The following is a 25,283-nucleotide window of genomic DNA, read 5'->3' as shown; positions in this document are numbered from 1 at the left end:
TTTAAGCATTATAAGTTGTCAGGAAATCTTTCTTTTTCTTTTTTTTTTTTTTTTCCCCAAAAATCTTACTCATCATAGGAATCAAAGATAATGCTCCAATATAACCAACCAAACTAACACCAAAATAGACTGCCAAGGTTTTTCACCAACATGTATCTACACTAGCCTCATCTCTCTCATATTACATCAGAATATTTACTCTCATTCTTTCATACATATTGGTTCTGGATATTGGTTGCTATAGTTGAACACAGTACCCCTAAGTCAGGTAGATGATATTCAGTGAAAGTATCTGAATAGATAAAACAGACTGTTTTACAAGATATAAATACTGACTTGGGTTTTCACGAATTCTGTATTAATTGCAAACAGTGCATACCCACCTCTTCACCTTTAGAACCCTTGGATCCTTTAGAGCCAGGTTTTCCCAGAAATCCACTTGAACCTTTTCTTCCTTTGTCTCCCCTGGCTCCTGGATCTCCTCGCTCACCCTTTGGCCCTTCTGGATACACGTATCCTGGTTCACCTTTTGATCCTTTATGTCCTTGATCTCCTCGAAAACCTGGAGGTCCCTGGAACAAAGCAATCAAAAGAATTTCAGTGCTAGATATATGTCAACTGTTTTCATGCTTTCTTTTTTAAATTAAATAACTGAAAGTGGTTCTCTTTATTCTCATCTTTATTCACTGTAATGGCACACTTCAATGAACAGGGATTTTGATGTGGGTTTTTTTTTTCCTTTTTATCCTGCCTTTACTCCTTTTGGCCCTGATAATCATTTCATTTATTCTACTACAAGCAGGAATAATGCAAGATCATTTAATGCATCAGACTCTTACCTATCTCTCGTGCTTTGGTGGTACAAAAAGAAGGACAAGAAAGTACCTTAAAATCTAATTAGAGATTTCTCCTTCACATGGGAATACCTCCCCAGGGACTCTATAACAGCCACCGCTGGCTCTGTTGTTAGTTAACTTCTCTCCCTTCTTTCCCCCTCAGAGTACAAAGCAGATACTCCATCCCAGCCAAAACCAGTAAAAGCTGAAAGTACACTGGGCTCTAATGATCTTGGGCTCATGAACTCTTGGGAGCCTTCTGGAAAAACCTGTTAGCAGACTCTTTCATTCTGCATCTGTATGGCAACCACCACAATGAATACTTCTGTGTGGCTTTTTTTTTTTTTTTAATTGGACAGCACCAACTAATTTCCAACAAATAATTACTACTACAGACAAAAGTTAGAACAACCAAGTGGTATGTCTGTGTCAGCAGGTGTCAGATTTCCCTCTTCATAATGTTTCCCAAGGGGGAATGTCCTTTGCACCCCTGAATAAGGTATTATGAGAAGCAAGTTTCTCTGCACAGCAGGGGCTTTAGTAAGTCCTGAGTATGCTGGAAACAAGAGAAATAAGAAGTCTGATGATGATCACAGAACACAAAATTCTATATATGCTTTACAGTCACTGCAATGATCATACAATTATGCAGATGAACGGAAGTTAACTGTAAACTACACATAGCAGTCAGAACCAGTAGTCTAGCCATCATGAAATACAGTGCAGGTTAATCTCACGGTATTTAACTGCCTCACTGACTGGGCTGAACTTCTTGCTGCACCGAGCAAAACAGGTTCATGTAAAGCTAGGTCAGCCATGTCCACAATACAGTCTCTACCTAGGCCTTCCATGCAGACACATTCATTACTACAGAAAGAAAACTGTTGAGATCACCCAGTATGACACTGCATGTAACACCAGTCATGAGGTTTCTCTGAAATAATTCATGTAGGACCTGACAAATAAACTGAAAAACCCAAGTCTTACTTGAACTCCTGGAAACCCTGGTGCTCCTGGAGAACCCGGAGAACCTTTTGGACCTGTTGTTCCTTCTCTACCTGCAAAAGAAAACAGCATGTTTTGTACAGAAAAATGAAAACAAGGACATGGATTTTGACAAGCTCCGATAATCACACTCAGCACTGAATGTTTCTGCTTGTTACATTGACTGCATCATGATAGACTGACCTGGCTTCAGGATGCATGTAAGCCTATTGGCATTCTGGCTTCACCTCTTTTAGGGCTTGTGCTCATATCAGCAGATACAGCGCTCACGCTCATCACAACCTTAGGGATAGTTCAAGGACTGCATGCTGCAGACATGCCCATACCCTATTCTCATGCCAAAAGCAAAATAACTGGAATTTCCTACTATCCTGTTACAAACAACAAAATAATTTACCAGGCATGCCATCTTGGCCATGTGGCCCAGGAGAACCAGGAAGACCAGGTATTCCCAGAATATAGCTGCAATCAGTACAGACGAAAGCTTCATCACCTAGAACGAAAATAATTCATTAGTTGTTCCACATTCCCAAGCTTAACTAATGTGTTATATAGTTTTTTATAAATGATGGCTACGACTTTTTGGCCAGAGAACGGTAGGAATAGCCTTAATTTTGTTGGAAGATCTTTTCCAACACATTACAAAACTACCTGTGGTTAGACAGTGAATCAGAACTGATTACATTTAACTGGAAATCTCTTGATATTTTTACCTCTAGTTTTAGTAAACCATTTGGATATAGTCACTCTACTGATAAGCTAAATTCTCTCAAAAGAAGAAAGGGACATAGATTATGGCTCCATAACAGCCTGGGTGACTAATGACTGGCAAGTGACAAAAAGATTCAGCAGCTCCTGTGGTGACATCTGCAGAAGAAACCTTCTCTCAGAGAACAACTGTTAGGGTTGAACGTAACAACAGGAGAATATGAAATTCTACCAGCCTGTAATAATTGTTTGTCCTAGTGAAGAACTACACCTTGGCTGCAGTGCTGTACAACTGGCGTGCAGCACTGGCACATGCACTGCTCTTTTAGCTGCTGTTTACGGTAAGGGGAGGAAGACACCTTGCTGTCCCTAATGAATTTTCTTAAGTCTCTGAACTCATCAAATGGCTTAAGAGGTAAATTACATTCAACATTTCATGAAGATCCATGAAGATTACTGGATTGTACAATCTACTTCTGAGTGATAGTTTTCTGAAACTGACCTTTCATGCCCATATCTCCTGGAGGTCCTGGAGGTCCTGTATACCCTGGCTCTCCAGGAAGTCCTGGTGGGCCTGTTCTAAATGTTACTTTACCTGTTAACGAAATGAGCATGATGCCATTATATCATCAGATTATTCAGATAATTTTCTATTTGCTAAGAGAGAAAAAAGTTGCAGGGTTGAGCTGGAGGCAGTATTCTGATCCTTATGGGTCCCTTCCTACTTCAGATATTCTGTGATTCATTTAAGAGAGAGAACTACCTGGACAAATCCAAAACACCTGTAATGAAGTACTTGAGGATAAATATGGTAATGCCAAAGTAAATCTCAGCAGACTGTTGAATCTGTCTGTCTAGCCTTTAAAAAAGCATAGTCTCTTCTGAGGAAAGTATTTCTTTTTTATTTGAATCAACAGAAAGATAATTCTTTTGTTTACCAGAAATGGAAAGGAAACTTTTCTTTTAATCTTAAATTATGAATGCTGCTTATGTGTATTTGATAGAATTATTCTGGTGTATTTACTATTACTGTGGAAAAACAGAATGTGTATTGAGCTCTTCCTAAGGTAATATATTTGAGGGATAGATATATTTTTCAAATAGAGAGAAAAGAGAAGCACTACATTGGTATTGGTTCAGGAAAATTTGTTTTGGCCATAGCACATATAAAAGAAATATGATGCTGTTGGTACTCCTAGTTAGTACATTTCCTAGAAGTTTTATAAACTGCTACTGCTTTATTTTCATGCTGCCAGAACTCCAAACCTGCTCTAAGGCCCACTAAGACCTCTGCAGACATGCAAGTGATTTATTTAGCTTTCAGATTTGTCCCTTCTGAATTTAGTTTTACAGATTTACTACAACTTTTGGAAGAATTAATTTTAAGAATAGATTCTCTCTCATTAGTCTTTCCTGGTTTTATGTACCAGATTTTTATAGTCACACTTATACAACAAGGTGAGAAATCTTTATACTGGGAAGTCATTGTATCTTCTCCATGGAACCTCATTAGCAATGGAGCACAGAACTTCACTTCATGAATATACTAAAAGAAAATTTCCAAAGAGAAATTCTGTTCAGCCATATTACTCAAAATATACTTTGTATATATGTATTTATATAACCTTACACATTAGACATTGAGATGACTCTGGATTTGTTCTTGTTCATTATATATATAATGATACTGAAATGTCACCTGGTTCTCCTGGAGGACCTGGTAATCCAACAGAACCAGGTCTGCCAGTAATACCAGGTAGTCCTGGAGGGCCTACAATACACAAGCCAGTTTGTCCTTTCTCTCCTTTTGTTCCTTTCGGCCCAGGAAACCCTGGGGGACCTCTCAGACCAGGTCTTGACACACCTAATCAAAGAGGAAAAAATACAAAAATTAAGTTAAGAAATGGAATTTCAAAGTAAAGTAAGTACTCAATAGGATAAGTGAGAGACAAAACATACTGAGTTCACCCCACAAATATTTTTTATCTTGTAATATAGTGAATAATCACAATGACAATGTAAAGACATTTAAAAATGATCTTTAACAAGTATTCTGTAAATACTTGGCCCATCAAAGCTTCTGGGTGACAATTTAGTGATTCTTTATCACTTAGAGATATGTTTAAAGTCATCTTAAGTTAAGATTCCACTAAGATGATTCAATATAATGGGCAGGGAGAACAAATGTATTTTATTGTTGATACTGGACCATTACACGTACCTGGTCTACCAAAATCTCCGGGAGGACCCTGTGGCCCTGCAAAAGCAATGTATTTAGAACTTGAGTGAAACCACTGTATACTCTGCAAAGTCACTACTCATTAATATTGACTGCAAACTTTGGGCTTCTGCATTTTAAGCTTATTTTATTTTTTAAGAGTTCAGTTTTGCCTGAGTAGACATCTACTACTTATGCAACTGTTGCATACTGACAATTCTCATTGAAATCTGGCAAAATATGTATGTTTACAACATGTAGGAATAGGATCTGTCACATTTATCTTAGGTGGGGATGCACTTAATAACTTGAGAATGACTTACAGGCCTGCAAACTTGCTTCTTTTTGCTACTACTATTTGCTCTAGTAAATACACCACCTCTTAACAATGCATTAATACCTTTGCAAGGCTCAACATTCCTGTTGCCATCCTTTGGAAGTAAGTAAGTAGGTTTATAAAAACAAAGAGTAGACACTGAATGCAATACAATCACTTGGATACATAAATACTCGTAAAGCTAGAATACCAAAACACAGAAGGCAAGGACTTGTAGGCTACACCTCATGCTCATCCAGCAAGATGCTGCCTCAGTGTTCAGCCCAGATGTCCTTGTTATATTGTGAGACAGCCCAAATCATAAATCAGTACATTTTAATTTTACAGCATAGCCAAAATAAACAAAATAAAAACTTGCAGATCTTTATAATTTTGGAATAATAGGCAATAAAAATGGCATAAGACTAACTATGAAAGCTACTCAAAAAAAAAAAAAAAAAGAGGGAAAAAAGTGCATGACATTTAACAAGAGACCTACAGCCCTGATAGTTTGTTTATGGCATATATAAATAATATGCTGATGCAGTAGCCCACTTAGGTCACGAGACAGGATGTCAGAGAGCTTTGGTGCTCCATTCAATGTTATCAGTGCAAAGAAGTATGCCAGCTTCATTATTTTTAAAAGTAAATATGTCCATAAATCAAAGTCTCAGGATAATTTCAATTCTGCAACTTGATGGGAGTAATTTGGAAACACTCTTGCAAAGGCAGAAGCAGGTTGCTGTGCTCAAAAACTTAGCCTGCAACAAGCTCTTTGAGTGGATAGCTCTTGCTAAAAGATTCTAGTTTTGATGTCCCACTCACCGGGCATGCCACGTTGACCTTTTGGTCCTGGAGGCCCAGGAGGTCCTTCATCTCCTTTTTCACCAACTACATAATCATAATACTCTGTCTTAAGAGAAAGAAAAGAAAGAATAGTAAGAATGAAGAGAGAAGCACAGTGCCTCATATTGAACATCTGGTTAGAACAATGTTATGATCTCATTCATAATTTTGGTGTTGTGACACCATGAGACTTTTCTAATCACATGGTAATTACTAGCAGCCAGAAATGAAATCATAATTGTTATACACAGATAATGCCAAGAGACCTGTACAATAGATGGGGCTGGGACTTCAGCCCAATTCCTCAACTCCCAGAGAACTCCTCTGCCTGCAGATGCAATTATACAGGTAAGGTGTAAGTTGGAGATCCAATCATGAATGTTATGGTAGCATGAAATAGAAAATATGTTCAAAAGAAACATCAAGGAATCCCTTAGTCTATCCTATTGGCTCAGAGCAGCATCAGCTATATCTGGACTACTCTTTTAAATAATCAAATATGAAAACAGACAAAAATCAACTACTTAAATCACATGTGCATTAAAATGCCATTCCTATAAAAATGAATACTTAATTTATTAAGGTTTAATATTATGATGCTTCAAAGTTTCTACAAATGACAGGCAAAATCAAAATGCAATTTGCTGTAACTATTTTTTTTTTATAATTACGAATTTTTGTTCTCTCTGGATTATTTTGTTTGGGCACTGTTACTAGCAAATCAGTATTACAATAAGTATTGTGCCTTAATATATAAATATCACAGTGAAATTTAAATGGACTACTAATGCACCAATTTAAAAAGAAATAAAAAATTACTTAAAATTAAATTCAAAATTTTTACTTTTCTCCTATTGATTTTTTGAAAAGTAGTGTGGGTTTTTTTAGTACTCTATTAGTATCACAAATGATTTAGCTTTTTTACAAAGTTATTTCTTTTGAACAACTGGGCAGAAAATTTCCATTAGGTGCACATGGGGCCTTTAAGAAAGCCACTAGCAAGACAGCATGACTAGACAGAAATTGTACTCATAACATCTCTTGTTTTCTTTAAAAAGTTGGTTTAGGATTTTAAAATTAACCCCACCTGTTTTGGAACTGATTAGAGATTGGTTTAAAAACTAAATCCTGTGAATTTTTCTAACTGTTCTGTGACAGTTCAATCTCCTGCCAAAATTGCCGGAACTGAGTGAGGTCTAACCAGGCCCCAATCATGCATCTAGCTCTACATGACGGAAGATGCCATCTCTGTGAGACTCCCAGCAACATTAGTGCTTTGAGAAAGTCATACCTCAATTAGAGCACCATGGGACATCCATTATTGCCTTATACAGTCAGTCTGGCATATTCTTATCCTAATGGTTTAGAAAAATGATATGATGAAGATAATTTACACTTACTCGACCACGAGCTCCAGGTGGACCAGTGTTTCCTTTCATCCCCTTCATCAGAGGACAGAGAAGAGTTTGTTTATTAAACAACAACACATGGTATGACATTTGGTACCCACTGTTACTTCAGTACATTAAAGAACTTCTGCTCCTGATCAGTCCTTCACCACCTCTGTCTCTGTTCCTTACACAACTATTCAGTCACATGCACCAAAAGCTACAGGAACACATCAGCAGACATAGACAGACACCAGTTCAAACACGTGATCTATTTCAGCTGATCCATTCCCTATTCCATGATATCATTACTTGTTATCTTTTAGGTAAAGTAAAACATTGTATACACAGTGATAAATAAAATTATATAATAACCCCAAAACATACCTTATCCTCATCTTTAAAAGCAACAAAAAAACTACTAGACAGTACCTTAGCTCCTTGCCTGCCAGCCAGTCCTGGTTTGCCCTGTTCACCATTTTGTCCCTGCAGGCAACAATACACAATTTCATGAGAGTTAATCTTTTAGCACTGTCATCAGTTAAGATCTAAAATGGAAAGCTTTAATCTTTCCTTGTGCTGGCAAGGTGAATGTGACTTGCTTAGGGGAGGAAATCTCAGAGACTCAGTTTGGGGTACAGTTCCATGTCTGTGGGAAATACCGCTGGTCTCTTATCCCAATCTGCCTTTATAATGACACACTCCACCAATACCAAGGTGGAGTCATTCTGGATAGAACAAGTTTAGGAGGCTCTGGTTTGCTCTCCCTCTGCGAATTACTATTTCTGAAAGGGGAGAAACCGAACACAATGTGAAACTCTTACATTCAGCAACTCCATCTCCCAGAACTTGGTCAGTCTGCGTGATGGTGCTGATCTCAAGAGGTGTCAGCAAGACCAGAAGGGAAAATAGCGCACACTGCTGATAAGGCTTTCTGTAAGTGTATACATGCAAGTAAGAGGGAATTCTCAGAGGCTTACGCATTTGAATGTACTGCTAGTTAGTAAAGTTGAAATGGGAACAGAGCAAAGACGTGCTTTTATCGTGACAGAAAGTTTTCTTTCTGTTAGCTGAAGCAGTTGGGCTTTGCGGTCTGTTATTCCACGTTCTTTGTCAGACTGGAATGCGTTTAGACTGTCGACGAAGGTCATTTTGGCATGACGAAATTATGTTTTAGTAAGATATACGTGAAACCGGCTAAATATCTGTAAGGTCACTGTGACCCTAATGACGTTTTAAAGTGGAACTGAAGTAAATATAAAAGAATTTATACTTAACCAATTGAATACAGTATTCCAAATACCTTTGACAAATTTTAGATTAGTACACAAACGAGATCATTTTGGTTATAAAATGGCATATTTTAAGAATTATATGATGACAAGATGACAGTTTTAATATCTATCAGTCATCTTGTATCAGGCCAAGGCAGCTGTGACCTTGACAATAACTCTTCCTTGTAAAAGAATGTCTTTGATTCTAGTGATGAAAAATTATCCATTTCACTTCTTGATTTATGCTGAAGTGAATGTATAACTCTTTAGCAAAAAATTCAATATGGCTAACCAGAATTTAACTCAGTGGAATTAATTTTGAATAACTTGGACATGCCTCAAACTCATTACATAGTCAGCCGCAAGCAACAGGTCTTTATTTTTACACAGAAGAGACCACATCTGTGAACTGAGCCTCTGTCTCCTGCATAAATCTATGAGGACACGGAATGTCCCAAGGTCAGCTGTGAAATCAAATGTTTCACAGTGTATGCAAATCAATATTTTCAAATACATTCTGCAATGGGAAAAAAAGCTGTCAGAGGAAGATATGACCATGACGAACAGATGACTGTTACTTAGAAAACGTTTAGAAGGCTTCCTTCATTACCGGTAAGCCAGGTGGACCTGGAGCACCTTCTTTTCCAGGTTTACCCTTCAAAGAAAAAAACATAAAATTAAAATAAAAAAATAAGAACATCAAAAGAGGGTCATTGCATTCAAAGAGCATAATAACTAAATGCTGTTCATATAATTATATTTTAAGCCTTCATAAATTTTGAAAGTCTTCAAGGTTATTTGTAAAATGTTCATTATTTGTAATCATAACCAATGTTCATAAAACTCTACAAAACAGGGAGTAAGATATTCCCTGGACATTGATCCTTCTGTGGCAGATTAGTTGAGGCAGACACTGCATCAGCACAAAGTGCTAGGCAAGTGCAGATAGCTTGGTGCAAAATCAGGTCCTTGCAGAAGACAGACAAATGATATAACAATACAGCAGCTCACAACCCTTCTAATGGTGAGCATGGAAAGATACTGAAGGGAAACTTTTACAAGGAATGGGGTTAAGAGACGACTTGAAGAGAAACTATTTAATGAAAAAGAACAGTGTGCACTTCAAAGGTATTGGAAGTAGGGCAGTAGATGGAAAAATGAAAACAGAAGGAAGCAGCGTGCCAGAGGTATCTGATGTTTTCTACACTGCACAGCACTTTAGACAGCCTTCCACTGGGGTCCTGGTATCCAGTGTGGCAACAATACATGTTAAGCAATTCCTAACAACAACAACAACAAAATAAGACAAAGGGAAGGGAGAGAATGGGAAATAAATACGGAGAGAAGCAGAAGGAAATGAAAACATAATTCTGAATATGGATACCTTGCTTGCCACCTTGCAGGCAGAAATGAGGAAAAACCCGTTCATTAAAATCCAAGGTAGCGATAAGATAAAAGCAGGGTGGAAGATTATGAGCTCAAAACAACACAGGAGAAAGTACATTCTAGAAATTTCTTTTGCACTGAATACATCAATGAAACTTAGAATAATTTTGAAAAATATAATCAGACCATGAGTTACGATGTAAGAATCAGAACAAAGCAGAAAAACTTAAAAGATGTCAGAACTTAACCAAAGATAATACTCTGGAAGAGAAGAATGGGAGCTGGAAAGATGTCACCACAGGCTCAAAACTCGCACAAAATAATATCTTTTTCCTAGAACATAAAATCCACAGCCATTTGATATTTTGTGCTCACTGATGTAATTTCAATAGCAAAAGGAAATTATTTTTTTTCATTTTAGAATAGCTAGTCAGTCAATGTCTTAAGACAATTTGTATTTCCTTAGCATTCTTCAGGGTCAATAGGCAGAAAAGCAAGGGTGCTCTAGCACTTTCTCCACAAAGGAGGAAGGGAAAGGTCAACTAAGAAGAGTTCTAAAAAACACTGCATGACAGGACAGGGCTTTTGAAAACAGAAGACGTAATATGGAAGAAACACAAAAGATAGAGGAAGAATAACAGATGTTGGATAGTAAGAACTTTTAGTACTTAATACCAGTAACTCAAATAGAAATTAAAATGTTCATAATGTATAGGAATAGTAAAAATAACAATCAAGTTGCTCTATAGCATCATCATTGTTAGAGCATTACACAACTGAAGAAAAAGAAATCTACAGGAACTACTGGTCTTGTTTTGCTCCCTCTCTTTGTGGAAGAAAATTTATTGCAACCACCAGAACTATGGAAAAAGTTTCAAAATATATATGTTTGGACTGAATAGAATATTTCATTTGAAAATTATTTTTCTTAAATATTAATTTTCTTAATTCTCTGTATTTGGAATCAAGATGTTTTGTTCAGAAAACACCACCAAACATTTTGATTTATTTGGATATTTTAGGGTTCTCCCCGATTACGTATTGATAAACCATAATTAATTAATTCATACAGTTTTAGTTACTAAGAACCTGCGCCTTTCATTGATTAGTTTTTATCTGAAAGTTTGAAAGCTATATGAATGCAAAGAGGTCACTTTCTATTTAATTGTCTTCAAAATGTAGATATACTCAAGTATATTATACTTTAAGGTGCATGCTTTTTAAAATAAACACTTTTTTATCATATTATCCTGTTAAAAGAATAACTCTCATGACAATTTTCTTCATGTCTCCACATACCTGCTGGTTGAGCATACTAATTGAAGTCTGCTGCCTTAAGTAAACCCAACATTTTTAATTCTCTTCTACATATACATTGGCACTATAAAGCCAGTACATGTTCAGAGGAGCACTTTTGTTTACTAAGTTTCAACAGTAGAACCTGTACAGCAAACAAACAGAAGTGCATCCACCATACTGACCTTTACTTCATGTACTCATGGTATGTGAGCCTATAAGAACAGTCATTTGACTTTCAGCTCTCTAATCTGGTTTACTGGATGAAAAAGCTTTTGAATCTAAGAAAATTTGCTCTGAGTGGCATTGAAACAAGAACTGGAGAGAAACACTAGTGCAAAACTGCTTTTCAGAAAAGACTAACGTGTACGTATTCAATTGTTTACTCATACCTGTGCTCCAGGTTCTCCTCGGTCACCTTTTTCACTTTGAGAATCACCAACTGGCCCCTGTAACAAAACCACCCTCAAGGTACACATATTGAGAGACTCAAATATTCTAAATTAAATATATCTTTTATAATTTTGTTACTTTTAAAAAAACATAAAAATAAAGTACAGATAGAATAATATTAATAGATGTTCTATTCATTAGTCCTATTTATTAAAGGCTGGAATAAGTAGTGTAAATACTGGACTCTGAAAAGCAGCATTTACTAGGTAATGCTGCCTGAACATCTGGATTTTAGGGATTCACTTCTTGTCACTTACTGTAAACCCCATTGGCCCTGGAAGTCCTCTTGATCCTTTTTCTCCCTTCTCTCCTTTCAAGTCCTATTACACAGAAAAATCAAAATTTAATATGGTTTGTTGGATTTTTCTGTGCTTACTATAACACTCAAGTTTTACAAACCAGCAATCTTCTTTTAGCAGAGATGGTTCTACTTAAATGATTAAGAAACAGAAACTTCCTATCAGCCCTCCTGCCTAAGTTTATAATATCGGAAAAAAAAACTAGCTCTGCATGTATTTCTGAATAGAGCAAGTTCACAACGACTGACCTGTGATTACATGCAAGGGGAATAAATATCCCCAGAAATGGCAACAAATAGCAAACAAAAAAACAAATAAACCTCAATTGCTTCACTGGAGCTACAGTTACCTCCAATACATAAAGGCAGCAGCTGCCCACGTGATCCTTGCCTCTGTGGGCTCAAGTTTAGGTCACCCACTGTGTAGCACTATTATGTATTGGGCCACATCCTAAGGCCATTGTAAAGCTAAAGTTTATAGATTGTCGAATTATTACCTGGTTAGACCCATGCTCCAAACTATTTATGTAAAGAGTTTTGAAGGGTTTTTAAGACTTAATGCTTAATGTCTCTGAAAAATCACCATTCCTCCATGATAAACTCCGACAGCTGTGACTGGGAAGTGCTCCAGGTGGTCCATATTTGATTTAAACAGGGAAGAGCTGCTGTGCCTAAAAGCTGAACCTTGCTTCTGCATCTCTATTTTCACTCCTCAAAACAGTTTTGATGCAAAATTCTCTTTTTATTTTAGCACATAATGGAGAAGGAGTTTTAATAACTCCATGGATTAGATGCAAATTAAAGAAAACAGAGTCAAGAACAGGCTGAAGACTTGTTCTGTTAGTATGTGAAGACTTAAAACTGTGTATCAACTATTGTTTTTTAAGTTCTATATAAGGAGGAAATGCAAGAATTTTAATTCACAAAGCAATACTTAAAATGAGAGCTGAATCAGAGTATTTCTTTTCTCCAGTATTCATTGTTTTTCAAACACTTTCCATGATTACTCATGTTCCAGTAAAAACAATGAGAAAATAAACTATGAAACGTACATGAACATGTCAAGCTTTTGTGAAAATCCGTTAGCTCAGAGTCCTGATATTTTCAGTGACAAGGCCCCACAGGTCAACACAGCTGTGGCTTTGATTGCCATTCAGAAAAACCGTGTTGATTTGGTGAAGCTACAAGTGATTTACTTTTCATGTACTTAGATCCACAGCAGGTGGGTTACTAATAAGCATTTAACATTCCACTGGCATTATGCAGATGTGCACGTGAAGACACAGGCCTGCGCTGAGTTGGCTGTACAGACACACTCTAAGAAGAGCTTAGTATCTAACTAAACAAGTCTGAAAAATGTTAGGATGGGTAAAAAGAAATGGTACTGAACAATGAAGATGAAAATGTCCTCTCAAAGTAAAACCTAGTCAGATGGCTTATCTGAATGCGATGGTTAACAATTTTACTACCGTTATGTTGTCTGGTCCACTTAATGTCACTATAACAGTTCCTGGTGGTCCAGGGGGTCCAGTTAAACCAGTGTCACCCTTGAAAGAAAAGAGAAAAATAGAGCAATTACAAGCAGTGGGTTCTAATTGTTTTAAATTTCTATTGCTGTACTTTTGACATTGTAAAACTTTTCTGTTATTACACCTAGCCATTAATACAGTCAACGTTTCTTTGCTTGCTATTTATCTTCCAATAAGAAAGGCATATGGAAGACTTAAGACTACTATAACAATCTTCTCCAAGATGAGAAATATAAAAATGCATATGCTGATTTCTGTTAAAGTATCTAGAATTAGCTTAAAATTTTAATACTGTTTGCTTAAAAGTTATATGATCATTTTAACTCTACATCAAATAAAAAATATCTCCTTGATTACCATTTTTGTCTCCATTCGATTAAGTTAATCAATAAAATACATGAACTGGCTTTAGTGATATCCTCAAAACTGCAGCCTGTGTATTACAGGGAGATGACTGTAGCATAGCACTGACAGATAAAATTAATTTTCATGTGTCCTTAACCAAAAACATTAATATTGCAGTACACTTTTTCATTAAGGATTTTTTACAAATGTGCTCTTTCCTGTGGAGCTTAGGAAAAACAACATCCATATTTTCCACTGATTTTAATCCAGTGGAATGCCTTTGTGAGCACTTGCAGTGTTAACAGCAAGGAATGAATCACTCTTTCATAAAGAAGCAAGATGCTCCATGGTCACCTGAGCTAATGCTAATGAATAATCAATTCTATTTACAGAAGTTTTCCCAGGAAACTTCTAGCACATTCTAGGTAGTGATTACAAAGTAAAAAACAATCCCACCATCAGATAATGCTGTTTCAGTCAACAGCTGAATCTGTGCAGGTCAGTTAGAATAACTGTGAGATGCCCCAAGCTCTTGAATAGATCCCATAAGGACTTTCAGACTGACTACACTGGTCCTCCAACTGCAGGCTGAGGCTCTGAGAGACAATATATGTATCCGTAGCAATTTCTAACTTAATGTCAATTATATAGGATATAAAGTAAGAACATGGACGACAAGTCATTCAATTTTTATTCAAAATCTGGGAGGTTCTCTAGCATCATAAAGGCTGACACCAAAAAGATGTTGGCCATAAGTAGTTTTAAGTCTACAGACGCTATATATTTACCAATGTTTATATGCTTAGATAACTATTCAGGAACACTGTGCAAATGATATATGAATGAATTTAATGCTATATGTTAGTAAATATTAACTACTGGTTCCTCTTAGGTTTCTACTCTTCTGTCAGGAAGTTTATATAATTTGGCTTTTATGTGAAAAGTTTGCCCTTAGATATTAATTGCCATGTTTCCATTTTCCAATTAAACACTTCCAGATATATACTGAGAAATTTTATTTCACAGTACTTACTTTCTCAAACATTTCACCATAGTGTATCAGAAAAAGCAGAAAACAGAAACAAAACTTAAAAAATGTTTTAAGCATTTTTTACAATTACCTTTCTTCCTTTGGTTCCTATTACTTTCAGTCCCATAAGACCCTGTAAAAAAAAATCCCATTTTTTTAAATTTTTATTTTTATTTTAAAAACATCTATAAATTGAGTTAATTGATGTTACACATAATAGGAAGTTTTCAGTTTTATTACCAATCTGAGACTACCTTAGGTCCAGGAGGTCCTGCTTTCCCTGGCATGCCCTACAAAAAAGGAAAAAAAAATTTATTTAATATAAAAAATTACAATCTTCAGCACCAATACAGGTGTTTTGAAGTACCCAATTTTCACGTGAATCATATAATTACTTTTATTCTTTCTTCCACCTTTACAACTGCAATTAGTTGTTGGTGGGTGAAGAATGTCTAGTCTAGTTGCAAAATATAGTAGAAGTATAGTCTAGTTGCAAAATATACATCTCTCTTACTGTTACACATATTAATATTTAAAGTGAATTTATGGGTTATTATTTGAAAATTAAAATTTATGCCTACACGGACAAGGATGCTTCTGAAAACATGGACATTATCATGTATAAAAATAATTTTGAAAAAATGTAAAAAAAATCAGATGAGTGCAGGAGGATACGGATTTCACATACACGTCTCTAGACGTCAAACAAGTGCTGGGAGAGTCAGGTACTTGTATTTGTGTAAAATTCCATAGGTTTCTAGGAAAATCAAAGGCTAAAGTAAAAAGTGAGACCTAAATTCATACTCACTGAAGCTCCCGGAAGGCCCTGTGGTCCAAGTTCCCCAGGATATCCTTGAGGACCCTGGGCACCCTGCATATTTAAAAAAACCCAGGAATAAATCTCCTGCCAAGATGATGAGCCAACCACAATGCTAAGTTCAATGAACTGAATAACAAACCGAGGAAAAGCACTGCCTCTGGATTTCCTTTCCATGTCTCAGGATAACAAAGAAGTATAATGCCTCCTGATTGCTTCATTAGTCAGTATATGTTTTGAAACATGAGAAAACTTATCTGTTCTAAAACTAAACTACTCAAGTGAGGATGTATGTCATGTTTATCTGTGGACATTCTCATAATCCATATAGTCCTACTGCTAGCCCTAATAAGCCTTTAATCTTTCGAATATGCTACGCAATAAATGCAATACTTTAAATCCTCATTTTCAAAGACATGGAAAATCAAAAATGTTAATTTTCCTTTTCATTTCATGTCCTCCATTTATTGTTAACAGCCAAAAGAAACGTCTACTCTGCCATCTCCTATTAAACTCCATTTTTAAAATATGGATCATATTGTCCTTTGTCAGTACTCTGAAAGTTAAGCTGGTCTAATCTGTTCAATCCTACTCCATGGGGAATTTTTGCAGTTGAACGAGATAGTCATTGTAGGTCCCTTATAACTGAACTATTCTATTCTATTCTATTCTATTCTATTCTATTCTATTCTATTCTATTCTATTCTATATATAGGGGTAAACCCCTAAATCTATGACCAGTTTTTCTCCATTTCTAAAGTATTGTTGTTTTTCTGCAACCTGACTTCCCTATCTCACTTTACTAACACATTATGGACAGTATTGGTTCTGTTGGCAAAATTAATTACTCTTCTCTTAGTGTACTCTGTTTCGTAAAGTCAGAAGAAAGACTTTTAATACATTGTATTAATCAGATTTTATAAAGTTAATAATTTTTTAAAGACAGAAATATTTTTCGGTTTAGAAATCAGTGACATAATTGTAAAAATTACTATATCTATATAAAATGTATAATACATCAAAATTATATATATATAAAATTACATACATTACATTATATATACATATTAAAATGTTTTTATATATATATATATATATATATATATAAAATATCTAGCTCTCTCTCTCGTTCACACATTCTGAATTAATTCTGAATTACCTGAAGTCCAGGCATTCCTGGCACTCCAGGATCACCTTTTTCACCATATCCTTGGTTATATCCATCAGCAGGGTAGCCCTGGACAATTAGATAAAAAAGGAAGATAAGAAGTTAGGCTGTAGAACTCTGTAGTGGAACAAATCTTCTAATACAGTTTTGTAGGGAAATAAGCAACATCAGAATTGCACAATGATGGCAACTGTCCATGGGGGATCGTTCTACCTTTAAAAAAGATTTTGTTGAACAGAATATACTTTTTTCAGGCATTCCGGTTCTTTGTTAGGAGCTATCTTCATTTCAGACATACCTATGTTACTTACCCAGAGTCCCAACCTTCAATTTATTTTTAGTACTTTTTATCCCTTTAAAATACTCTCTAGTGCATCTGCAGATTTCCGTATGAATTCATAAGCTGTTTGAAGGTGGGGCTTAGTTATTTGTGTGCTTGAAAGGGTTAAATTCCTTACATGCAATAACAGTAGTTAAAAGGAAAAAAAAAAAACTAAATACTGTTTTGTAACCAAGGGTGAATGGAACTAGTACAGGCGAAGCACCAAAGTTTGCGGTTGCTTCTTCTGGAAAATCAATCTTCTCTTTGCCACGAACGGAGCCGTAAAGAACTTTCCCAGCAGGGAACATACACACAAACTGTTGATCACCAATAAATATTTCATGTAATATGGTGTAAATAATGGACCTTCTCTCCTTTGATGCCAGCAAAACCCTAGGGAGAAGAACAATCATACTATTAAAATAGAAAAGTAAAAAGAGACAATGGTGAAAAGACCCATTCTAAATATTCTCTAAGTTCAGTGCTCTTGGAAGTGATTTATTTTCATAGACATAGTGTGTAGTCAGGTACATGTTAACTGTGCCAGACTTCAATTTCAGAAGGGTATATTGTTAAAAAATAGTCCAGTCTCACAGTTACAACTCTACACGTGAAGGCAGAACAGTTTTGAAGCCTGACCTTTATAAATAAATAAATAAAAACAGGAGAGCTAGTAAAGATCACGTGTAGAAGTTACTAGATTTGAAGCCACTGGAAATTGACAGACAGCATTCCTTTTCCATTTGTTTAGAAGTTTCTTTTAAAAGCACATTTTTACACAGAGAACACAAATCCTAGGGCTAAAGCAATGCAGCCAGAATGAGAAGTTCTGGGTTTAATTCCTGGTTCTTGTTGACTTAATCAGGCCGTATCCTCAACGATATTTAGGCATAAACTGAAACTGCAATCTATTAAATATACATTGGACACCTTTAGAGATATGAGCGGTAAATTTTCATGAATGTCCATTGAAAAACTAAATAGCTAATAACACCAGTCAATGAATTTGCATGCACCTGTTAACTAAGAAGTTGAGGCCCAACATGCAGCCAATAAAGCATTAATTTAAACTTTGGTTTCTCTACCACATAGTTTTCGTATTAATAAAATGGGGATACCTATATCTTTCAACTGTTGTTAATACCAGCTAATGTGAGGCTTTACGCTCCTTCAGTGAATGGCTTTATGTGGTAGAAATGCACACAATCATGAATTTCACAGACACCTACTGGAACACCTGGAGCTCCTCTTCTACCTGGAGGACCTGGAAAACCTCGATCGCCCTGAAAGTAGTAGGAGTGGCTGTTAATGCATATTATTGTTTATTACTTGGTCTGATTTTAGCAAATGTGAATACAAAAGAATTTTATGTTATCATGCTAAAATTGAGTTGCGTTACCACCGTATTTGCTAGAAGGGGCACAGCCTGACTGTATGGAGTTGACTTCTATCCCAGACACTAGGCTTTATTAGCTATGTGAAATCAGTTCACTGTTTCTCTAGAAACACACGATTTTTCTATAGTAGGCATTCCTCTGACTCCCTCTTTCAGAATGATGGAAGCGTTTGCTCATAGAGCAAAGAAAAACTAGTAAATCTGTAACTTAACATTAAGCTTTTTCTTTTAACTGCTTTCAGGACTTATGAATTGCCAACTATAAGCTAGATACTGGTGAAATAAAATTAATTAACTATCTCTTCTATAACCCATTTCAACAGAAGGACAGGTTGGACAAAACTAGTTCTTCGGCATTTAATGAAAAAAGTTTTTATCTGTCAAAATATCAAACATTATTTTTAACTTTTTAGCAAAGGCCATCAACATGTATTATTTAACTATCTATCTTACACAAAAAGGCAGCACTTTTCCTTCCTCTGGTTTCATGATTCAAATTTTTCCTAGTTGATAAAGTCACAAACCAAAACAAATCAAAGTTGTTGTATATCAGGAGAAAAATTCAGAATGCTTTTTGGCCATTCCTAAGGATAGCCAAACACAAACTCCATGACACTGAGCTTGGTTTGTACCTTTGTGCCATTGCATCCTGGAACACCCGCGCTCCCAGGAGGACCAACAGTTCCTGGTTCACCCTAAAGAGAAGTGCAAAATTGACACAAGCTTTGTTTTCGCACATTCATATTACCCTACAGCAACACTGAAAAGAGTTTATGTTGGAGCAGTGTTTCACAAGACTTGACAGATTACAATGTGTTCTTAAATCATTACAATGAGTAAGAACTGCTGATGCTAAGATTTTTATCTCTAGGCTAATTGACAGAGACAATTCTGATGTTCAGACCAGAGCGAGCACATTGGGCTGAGGATAATTGTGTACTGAAGACTGTAGCAAGAGAGAAATGGTTAAATCAGTTTCTTTTTTACTTACTGGAAGGCCAGGGGGACCTGAAAATCCAGGTATTCCTGGGACTCCCTAATTATATAAAAACAGAGGAATAATATTACAAATATTAAGAAAAGCTCATGATGCAGTTTTTCTTTTGATCACATTCAGAAAAAGAACGAATGCAAGTATGATTCTATCAAAATACCATTATTTCCTTAACCCTTCTGACTGTGAACCAAGTACAATGGTAGCTTACGTCCTGTTAACATTGACTGGTTTTGCCCACAGAAAACACCCTAGAACAACTCTTCATGGAATTCTAGTCTGACTTTTTTATAGCACACTCCAATACCAAATACATACAGTATGAACCTTGTACATAAGGTGCGGCAAAAAAGACAAAAGTTCTGAAAAATAAATAATGCATGTGCATACTGTGTCATAGATTTTAAAAATACTTTTAAATCATATATAATGCGCTTATTTTTATTTTTCACAAATTATTGAACCAAGTTGGCATTTAACATGACATTCAATACACAGAAGTTTGTTTAAAATAGAAATACTTACTCGTATACCTTTGGGTCCAACTAAGCCCACAAGCCCTGGAGAGCCCTAGATCACAAATGGAAAAGAATGTATTTCAATATGATTGAGAAAAAGCACATATACGTCAACAGGATATGCAATATTTTTATTATTCTACCAATACAAACATGTGAATGTGAAACTATATAAATAAATAAATTATTTGCCTATTACAGACACTAAAGCAAACAAGCATTTAACAGAATCATAGAATCATGGAATCATAGAATAGTTTGGATTGGAAGGGACCTTTAAAGGTCATTCAGTTCAATCCCTCCTGCCATAAGGAGGAACATCTTCAACTCAATCAGGTTGCTTAGAGCCCTGTCCAACCTGACCTTCAGTGTTTCCAGGGATGGGGATCTCCCACCTCTCTGGGAAATCTGTTCCAGTGTTTCACCACCCTCATTGTAAAAAATTTCCTCCTTCTATCTAGTCTAAATCTACCCTTTTTTAGTTTAAAACCATTTCCCCTTGTCCTATCACAATAAGCCTCACTAAAATCTTTGTCCCCATCTTTCTTATAGGCCCCCTTTAAGTACTGAAAGGCTGCAATAAGGTCTTCCAGGAGCCTTCTCTTCTCCAATTTGATACAACTTGCATAAATCATGGTGTCTTGCCCTCTCTTTCAGTGTTTAGAGGGGATACATCTCATCATAGGTCAAAAAATAACAGTCAGGGTAAGTTGAGAAAGCAGTTGCTACGGAACTGTTCAAACTGTGAGACCTAGAAGTGCTTCTCTGTGAGGAAACAGCCAGAAGGCTCCCAGATATGAGTGATGTCCACGTAATGATCAGGTATATGCATGTACCAGCCACTCTCACCTGCACTGCTGTGGATGGAAAGAAAAGCCAGGAGCAGGGTGAAAGGGGGTTAAGCAGGATGAGAGAGCACGGCTGAAAGAAGAGAGCAAACCATGCCACAGCATGGTCTACAAAGAACCTGCTAGAATTTTTTCAAGATACTTAGAGCTTTACTGATATTAAGAAACTTTTATCATTCCCAGAAAGGAAATGAGGAATGTACAGAACTGCATAGCTCCTAAAATCCTGGGCAACACTTTGTTTAAGATAACGTACAGGTGTTGAATAGGAAAAGCTAACTGGAATACACTACAATACACAGGATTTAAGCTAACAGAGATGTTCTTGCTAGATAAATTATCCTTACTTTTTGCCATTCTTGCAGAAGTTATTATCAATTATTAAAAGGGAAATGCTCTACTACACACTTTTCAATGAGTTCAAATAAACGGCAGATCAACATGTACAAGATCCACCACGTGTATCAGTTCCACGAAGTACTGTAAAAACGAGACAGGACAGAATAATACAACAATACTCAAACAAATTAAAACTATAAAAACCATTTGTTTAAAGGTGTGGATAAGTGCTGGAGCCACATTAGTGCAGGTCCTAGACATAACGTGATGGTGTCAGTGCATTCCTGATATATACTGTGGCTGAGTTCATGGCATATTTAGACACAAGTAATTTATTCATCAGAGTCAATTTATCGATGATAGCAGGAGTGCTGTTCCTCAATACAAATATAAACAAAATGGTTTTTAATGAGCAATTTATTTGTTTTTTCTGCTCATGTAGGAGTCATCGAAAATTCATATTTGGCCTCAGTTTAGGCATATAGGAAAGAAAGAAAAGCCCGAGTCACTGAAGTCACTTTCTCCATACCACAGGCAACTAGGAATTTCGTAAAGAGACCAAGATTTATCTTAAAAAACATCTTTCCTTTCAAATTTTCTTAAACTTATTTTTCATATTTGTCTAGTAGCTTCTTTCCTCTCTTTCCAGCAATAGATGTCAGAGTATATTGTTAAGACAAAATTGAGGTTATGCTGCTACAATCTATTTAGACCTATGTTCATTGCCTCTGACAGTTCAGCCCAGGTGCTTCAGCACTGGCCAATGGCCAACTGACAACAAAAGCCAATGTTCATACCAGCTATTTCAACTCAGACAAAAATGACTATTGCAGCTGGTGACCACAAAACATCTCCCACCAAATACGAAGACTCTGAAAGAAGTTTGGTTTTGTTTGGTTTTGTTTTTTAAAACAGAATTCTCTAAGCAGTCATAGCTCACTTTCACAGTCAACCACAGTAGTTTCTCCGTATCTCACCTACCTTTGGTCCCTGCGGCCCTGGAGGCCCTTCTGGACCAGGAAAGCCTCTATGACCAGGCGGACCTGGAACACCAGGAAAGCCTTTTTCACCCTGTAAACATTAAAAGAATGAAGATCTTAAAACATCCATGAATTCCCCTTTTGATAACTTATTCCTAAGTCATCCATTACTTTCAGTACCTCTTAACTTCTATGTACCTGTCTATTACTGCAGCAGATATACTACCCCTGCCCATACTGACCTGTTTTGGGGGTTCCACCTATGTGCTGTCTAGGCCACATTGTACCACTGAAGTAACATGCTGATAAGTATGGCTGAAGATATCAGAAGACAACAGTACTCAAGATTTTGCAGAGTATGGAAGTTAATTGGCAGCATGAAAAGTTTCAGAAAGCAGCTGATACATATTTCTTGTTTATATTTCTATATTGTGTTTAGTCCTTACAAGCACACAAATCCAAATCCATCATAGCAGCTCTAATTTGTAGTTGGCAAACTTAATGGGTGCTGCTGTACAGCGAGGTCAGTTCCAAATCATTAATTCTTTCTTCATGCAAGCCATGGAAAGAAACAGTGGGAGTCAAATGCAACAAAACCACTCAGAATCAAATAAGTTTGTAACTTTAAGCAACAAGTTTTAAAAATTTTTCTGAGTCTCAGAGATTAACACACTCAATTACTTTTTCATGTATTTTTTTAAGGTCAAGTTTAAATAACCAAACCATGTAAAGGAAACACAGAAGATTAAAGCTACGCAATCAGAATAGAGGAGGATAAGTTATATTGGAACTGTATGTATTATATTTTATTTAAATATAAAGAAGATGCAACTCTTATCTGGGTTAAAATAAAGTGCTTCAAGCCTAGAAACTCACAGAAAAGATGTTTCAGCTCTTTAGATAGCAGCAATTTAGCTTGCTCAATTTTACATCAGTGAAAAGCTGCCTATTCGAGATCTTTTACATTACAGCATGACATGGGAGACAGAGAATGAGGTTATTATCATAGAATGGTTAGGGCTGGAAGGGACTTTCAAAGGTCATCTAGGCCAACCCCCCTGCAAGGAACAGGGATATCTCCAACTAGATCAGGTTGCTCAGGGCCTCATCCAACCTGGCCTTGAATGTCTCCAGGGATGGACCATCCACCACCTCTCTGGGCAACCTGTTCCAGTGTTCTACAACTCTCATGGTAAAAAATTTTTTCCTAATATCCAACCTGAATCTACCTCCCTCTACTTTAAAACCATTACCCCTTGTCCTATCACAACTGGCCCTCCTGAACAGCCTCTCCCCATCTTTCTTGTAGGCCCCCTTGAGGTACTGGAAGACCGCTATAAGGTTACCCCGGAGCCTCCTCTTCTCCAGGCTGAACAGCCCCAACTCTTTCAGCCTGTCCTCATAGGAAAGGTGCTCCAGTCCTCTTATCATCTTCGTGGCCCTCCTCTGGACTCTCTCCAACTGGTCCATGTCCTTCTTATGTTGGGGACTCCAGAACTGGACGCAATACTCCAAGGGAGGTCTCACGAGGGCAGAGTAGAGGGGGAGAATCACCTCCCTTGACCTGCTGGCCACGCTCCTCTTGATGCAGCCCAGGATGCGGTTGGCCTTCTGGGCCGCAAGAGCACATTGCCGGCTCATATTGAGCTTCTCGTCCACCAGCACTCCCAAGACCTTCTCCTCAGGGCTGCTCTCGATCCATTCACCACCCAGTCTGTATTTGTGCCTGGGATTGCCACGACCCAGATGCAGGACCTTGCACTTGCCTGGTTGAACTTCATGAGGTTGGCACGGGCCCACCTCTCCAGCCTGTCGAGGTCCCTCTGGATGGCATCCCTCCCTTCCAGCGTGTCGACGGCACCACACAGCTTGGTGTCATTGGCGAACTTGCTGAGGGTGCACTCCATACCACTGTGCACGTCACCGACAAAGATGTTGAAGAGGGCCGGGCCCAACACAGACCCCTGAGGGACGCCACTCGTGACCGGTCTCCACTTGGACATCGAGCCGTTGACCACTACTCTCTGAGTGCGACCATTGAGCCAATTCCTTATCCACTGAGTGGTCCATCCATCAAATCCATGCCTCTCTAGTTTAGAGAGAAGAATGTTGTGCGGGACAGTGTCAAAAGCTTTGCAGAAGTCCAGGTAGATGATATCCATTGGTCAACCCTTGTCCACCAATGCTGTCACCCCATCATAAAAGGCCACCAAGTTGGTCAGGCACGATCTGCCTTTGGTGAAGCCATGTTGGCTGTCACCCACCACCTCCTTGCTCTCTATGTGCCTTAGCATGGTTCCCAGGAGAATCTGCTCCATGACCTTGCCAGGCACAGAAGTGAGGCTGACCGGCCTGTAGTTGCCCGGGTCCTCCTTGTTCCCCTTTTTAAAAATGGGGGTTATGTTCCCTCTCTTCCAGTCATCGTGGACCTTGCCAGACCACCACGACTTCTCAAATACAATGGCCAGTGGCTTGGCAACTTCATCCGCCAGTTCCTTCAGGACCCGCGGATGGATCTCATCAGGTCCCATGGACTTGTGCACCTTCAAGTTCCTCAGATGTTCCCGAACCTGCTCTTCAAGTACAGTGGGCGGTGGTTCATCCTCACAGTCCCTGCTAGTTCTTTCCACAGCTTGGGTGGTAAGACAAGAGGCTTTATCAGTGAAGACTGAGGCAAAAAAGTCATTGAGTAACTCAGCCTTCTCTATGTCCTGGGTAACCAGAGCACCAGTATCCTTCCGGAGGGGGCCTACATTCTCCTTGGACTTCCTTTTGTCCCCTACATACCTATAGAAGCATTTCTTATTGCTTTTTATATCCCTTGCCAAATTCAATTCCTTCAGGGCTTTAGCCTTCCTCACCTGATCCCTGGTCATTCGTACAGCTTCTCTGTATTCCTCCCAGGCTATCTGTCTCCGCTTCCACCCTCTATAGGCTATCCTCTTCATTTGCAGTTGGTCCAGGAGCTCTTTG

At 37.5% G+C, this 25,283-nt stretch overlaps 1 protein-coding gene across 1 annotated transcript in view; it reads right to left on the bottom strand.

Annotated features, from left to right (window-relative positions):
* COL4A3 (collagen type IV alpha 3 chain) overlaps nucleotides 1–25,283 on the bottom strand; it is a 65,764-nt gene that overhangs the window by 24,654 nt on the left and 15,827 nt on the right. The window contains exons 3-25 of the mRNA XM_086618613.1: nucleotides 22,312–22,401; nucleotides 20,151–20,195; nucleotides 19,623–19,667; nucleotides 19,264–19,326; nucleotides 18,465–18,518; nucleotides 17,602–17,628; nucleotides 16,905–16,982; nucleotides 15,737–15,799; nucleotides 15,183–15,218; nucleotides 15,020–15,061; nucleotides 13,494–13,571; nucleotides 11,984–12,046; nucleotides 11,666–11,722; nucleotides 9,202–9,246; nucleotides 7,750–7,803; nucleotides 7,330–7,371; nucleotides 5,909–5,996; nucleotides 4,771–4,806; nucleotides 4,249–4,413; nucleotides 3,052–3,144; nucleotides 2,239–2,334; nucleotides 1,824–1,894; nucleotides 384–572 (exon numbers count right to left, since the gene is read on the bottom strand). Coding sequence (XP_086474739.1) covers nucleotides 384–572; nucleotides 1,824–1,894; nucleotides 2,239–2,334; nucleotides 3,052–3,144; nucleotides 4,249–4,413; nucleotides 4,771–4,806; nucleotides 5,909–5,996; nucleotides 7,330–7,371; nucleotides 7,750–7,803; nucleotides 9,202–9,246; nucleotides 11,666–11,722; nucleotides 11,984–12,046; nucleotides 13,494–13,571; nucleotides 15,020–15,061; nucleotides 15,183–15,218; nucleotides 15,737–15,799; nucleotides 16,905–16,982; nucleotides 17,602–17,628; nucleotides 18,465–18,518; nucleotides 19,264–19,326; nucleotides 19,623–19,667; nucleotides 20,151–20,195; nucleotides 22,312–22,401 — 1,620 coding nt within the window. The remainder of the gene's footprint in view (nucleotides 1–383; nucleotides 573–1,823; nucleotides 1,895–2,238; nucleotides 2,335–3,051; nucleotides 3,145–4,248; nucleotides 4,414–4,770; nucleotides 4,807–5,908; nucleotides 5,997–7,329; nucleotides 7,372–7,749; nucleotides 7,804–9,201; nucleotides 9,247–11,665; nucleotides 11,723–11,983; nucleotides 12,047–13,493; nucleotides 13,572–15,019; nucleotides 15,062–15,182; nucleotides 15,219–15,736; nucleotides 15,800–16,904; nucleotides 16,983–17,601; nucleotides 17,629–18,464; nucleotides 18,519–19,263; nucleotides 19,327–19,622; nucleotides 19,668–20,150; nucleotides 20,196–22,311; nucleotides 22,402–25,283) is intronic.

The sequence above is a fragment of the Tauraco erythrolophus genome, chromosome 11 (assembly GCF_009769465.1).
Source record: "Tauraco erythrolophus isolate bTauEry1 chromosome 11, bTauEry1.pri, whole genome shotgun sequence".
In the NCBI taxonomy this organism is placed as follows: domain Eukaryota; kingdom Metazoa; phylum Chordata; class Aves; order Musophagiformes; family Musophagidae; genus Tauraco; species Tauraco erythrolophus.
This window is presented reverse-complemented; position numbering and strand designations above follow the sequence as displayed.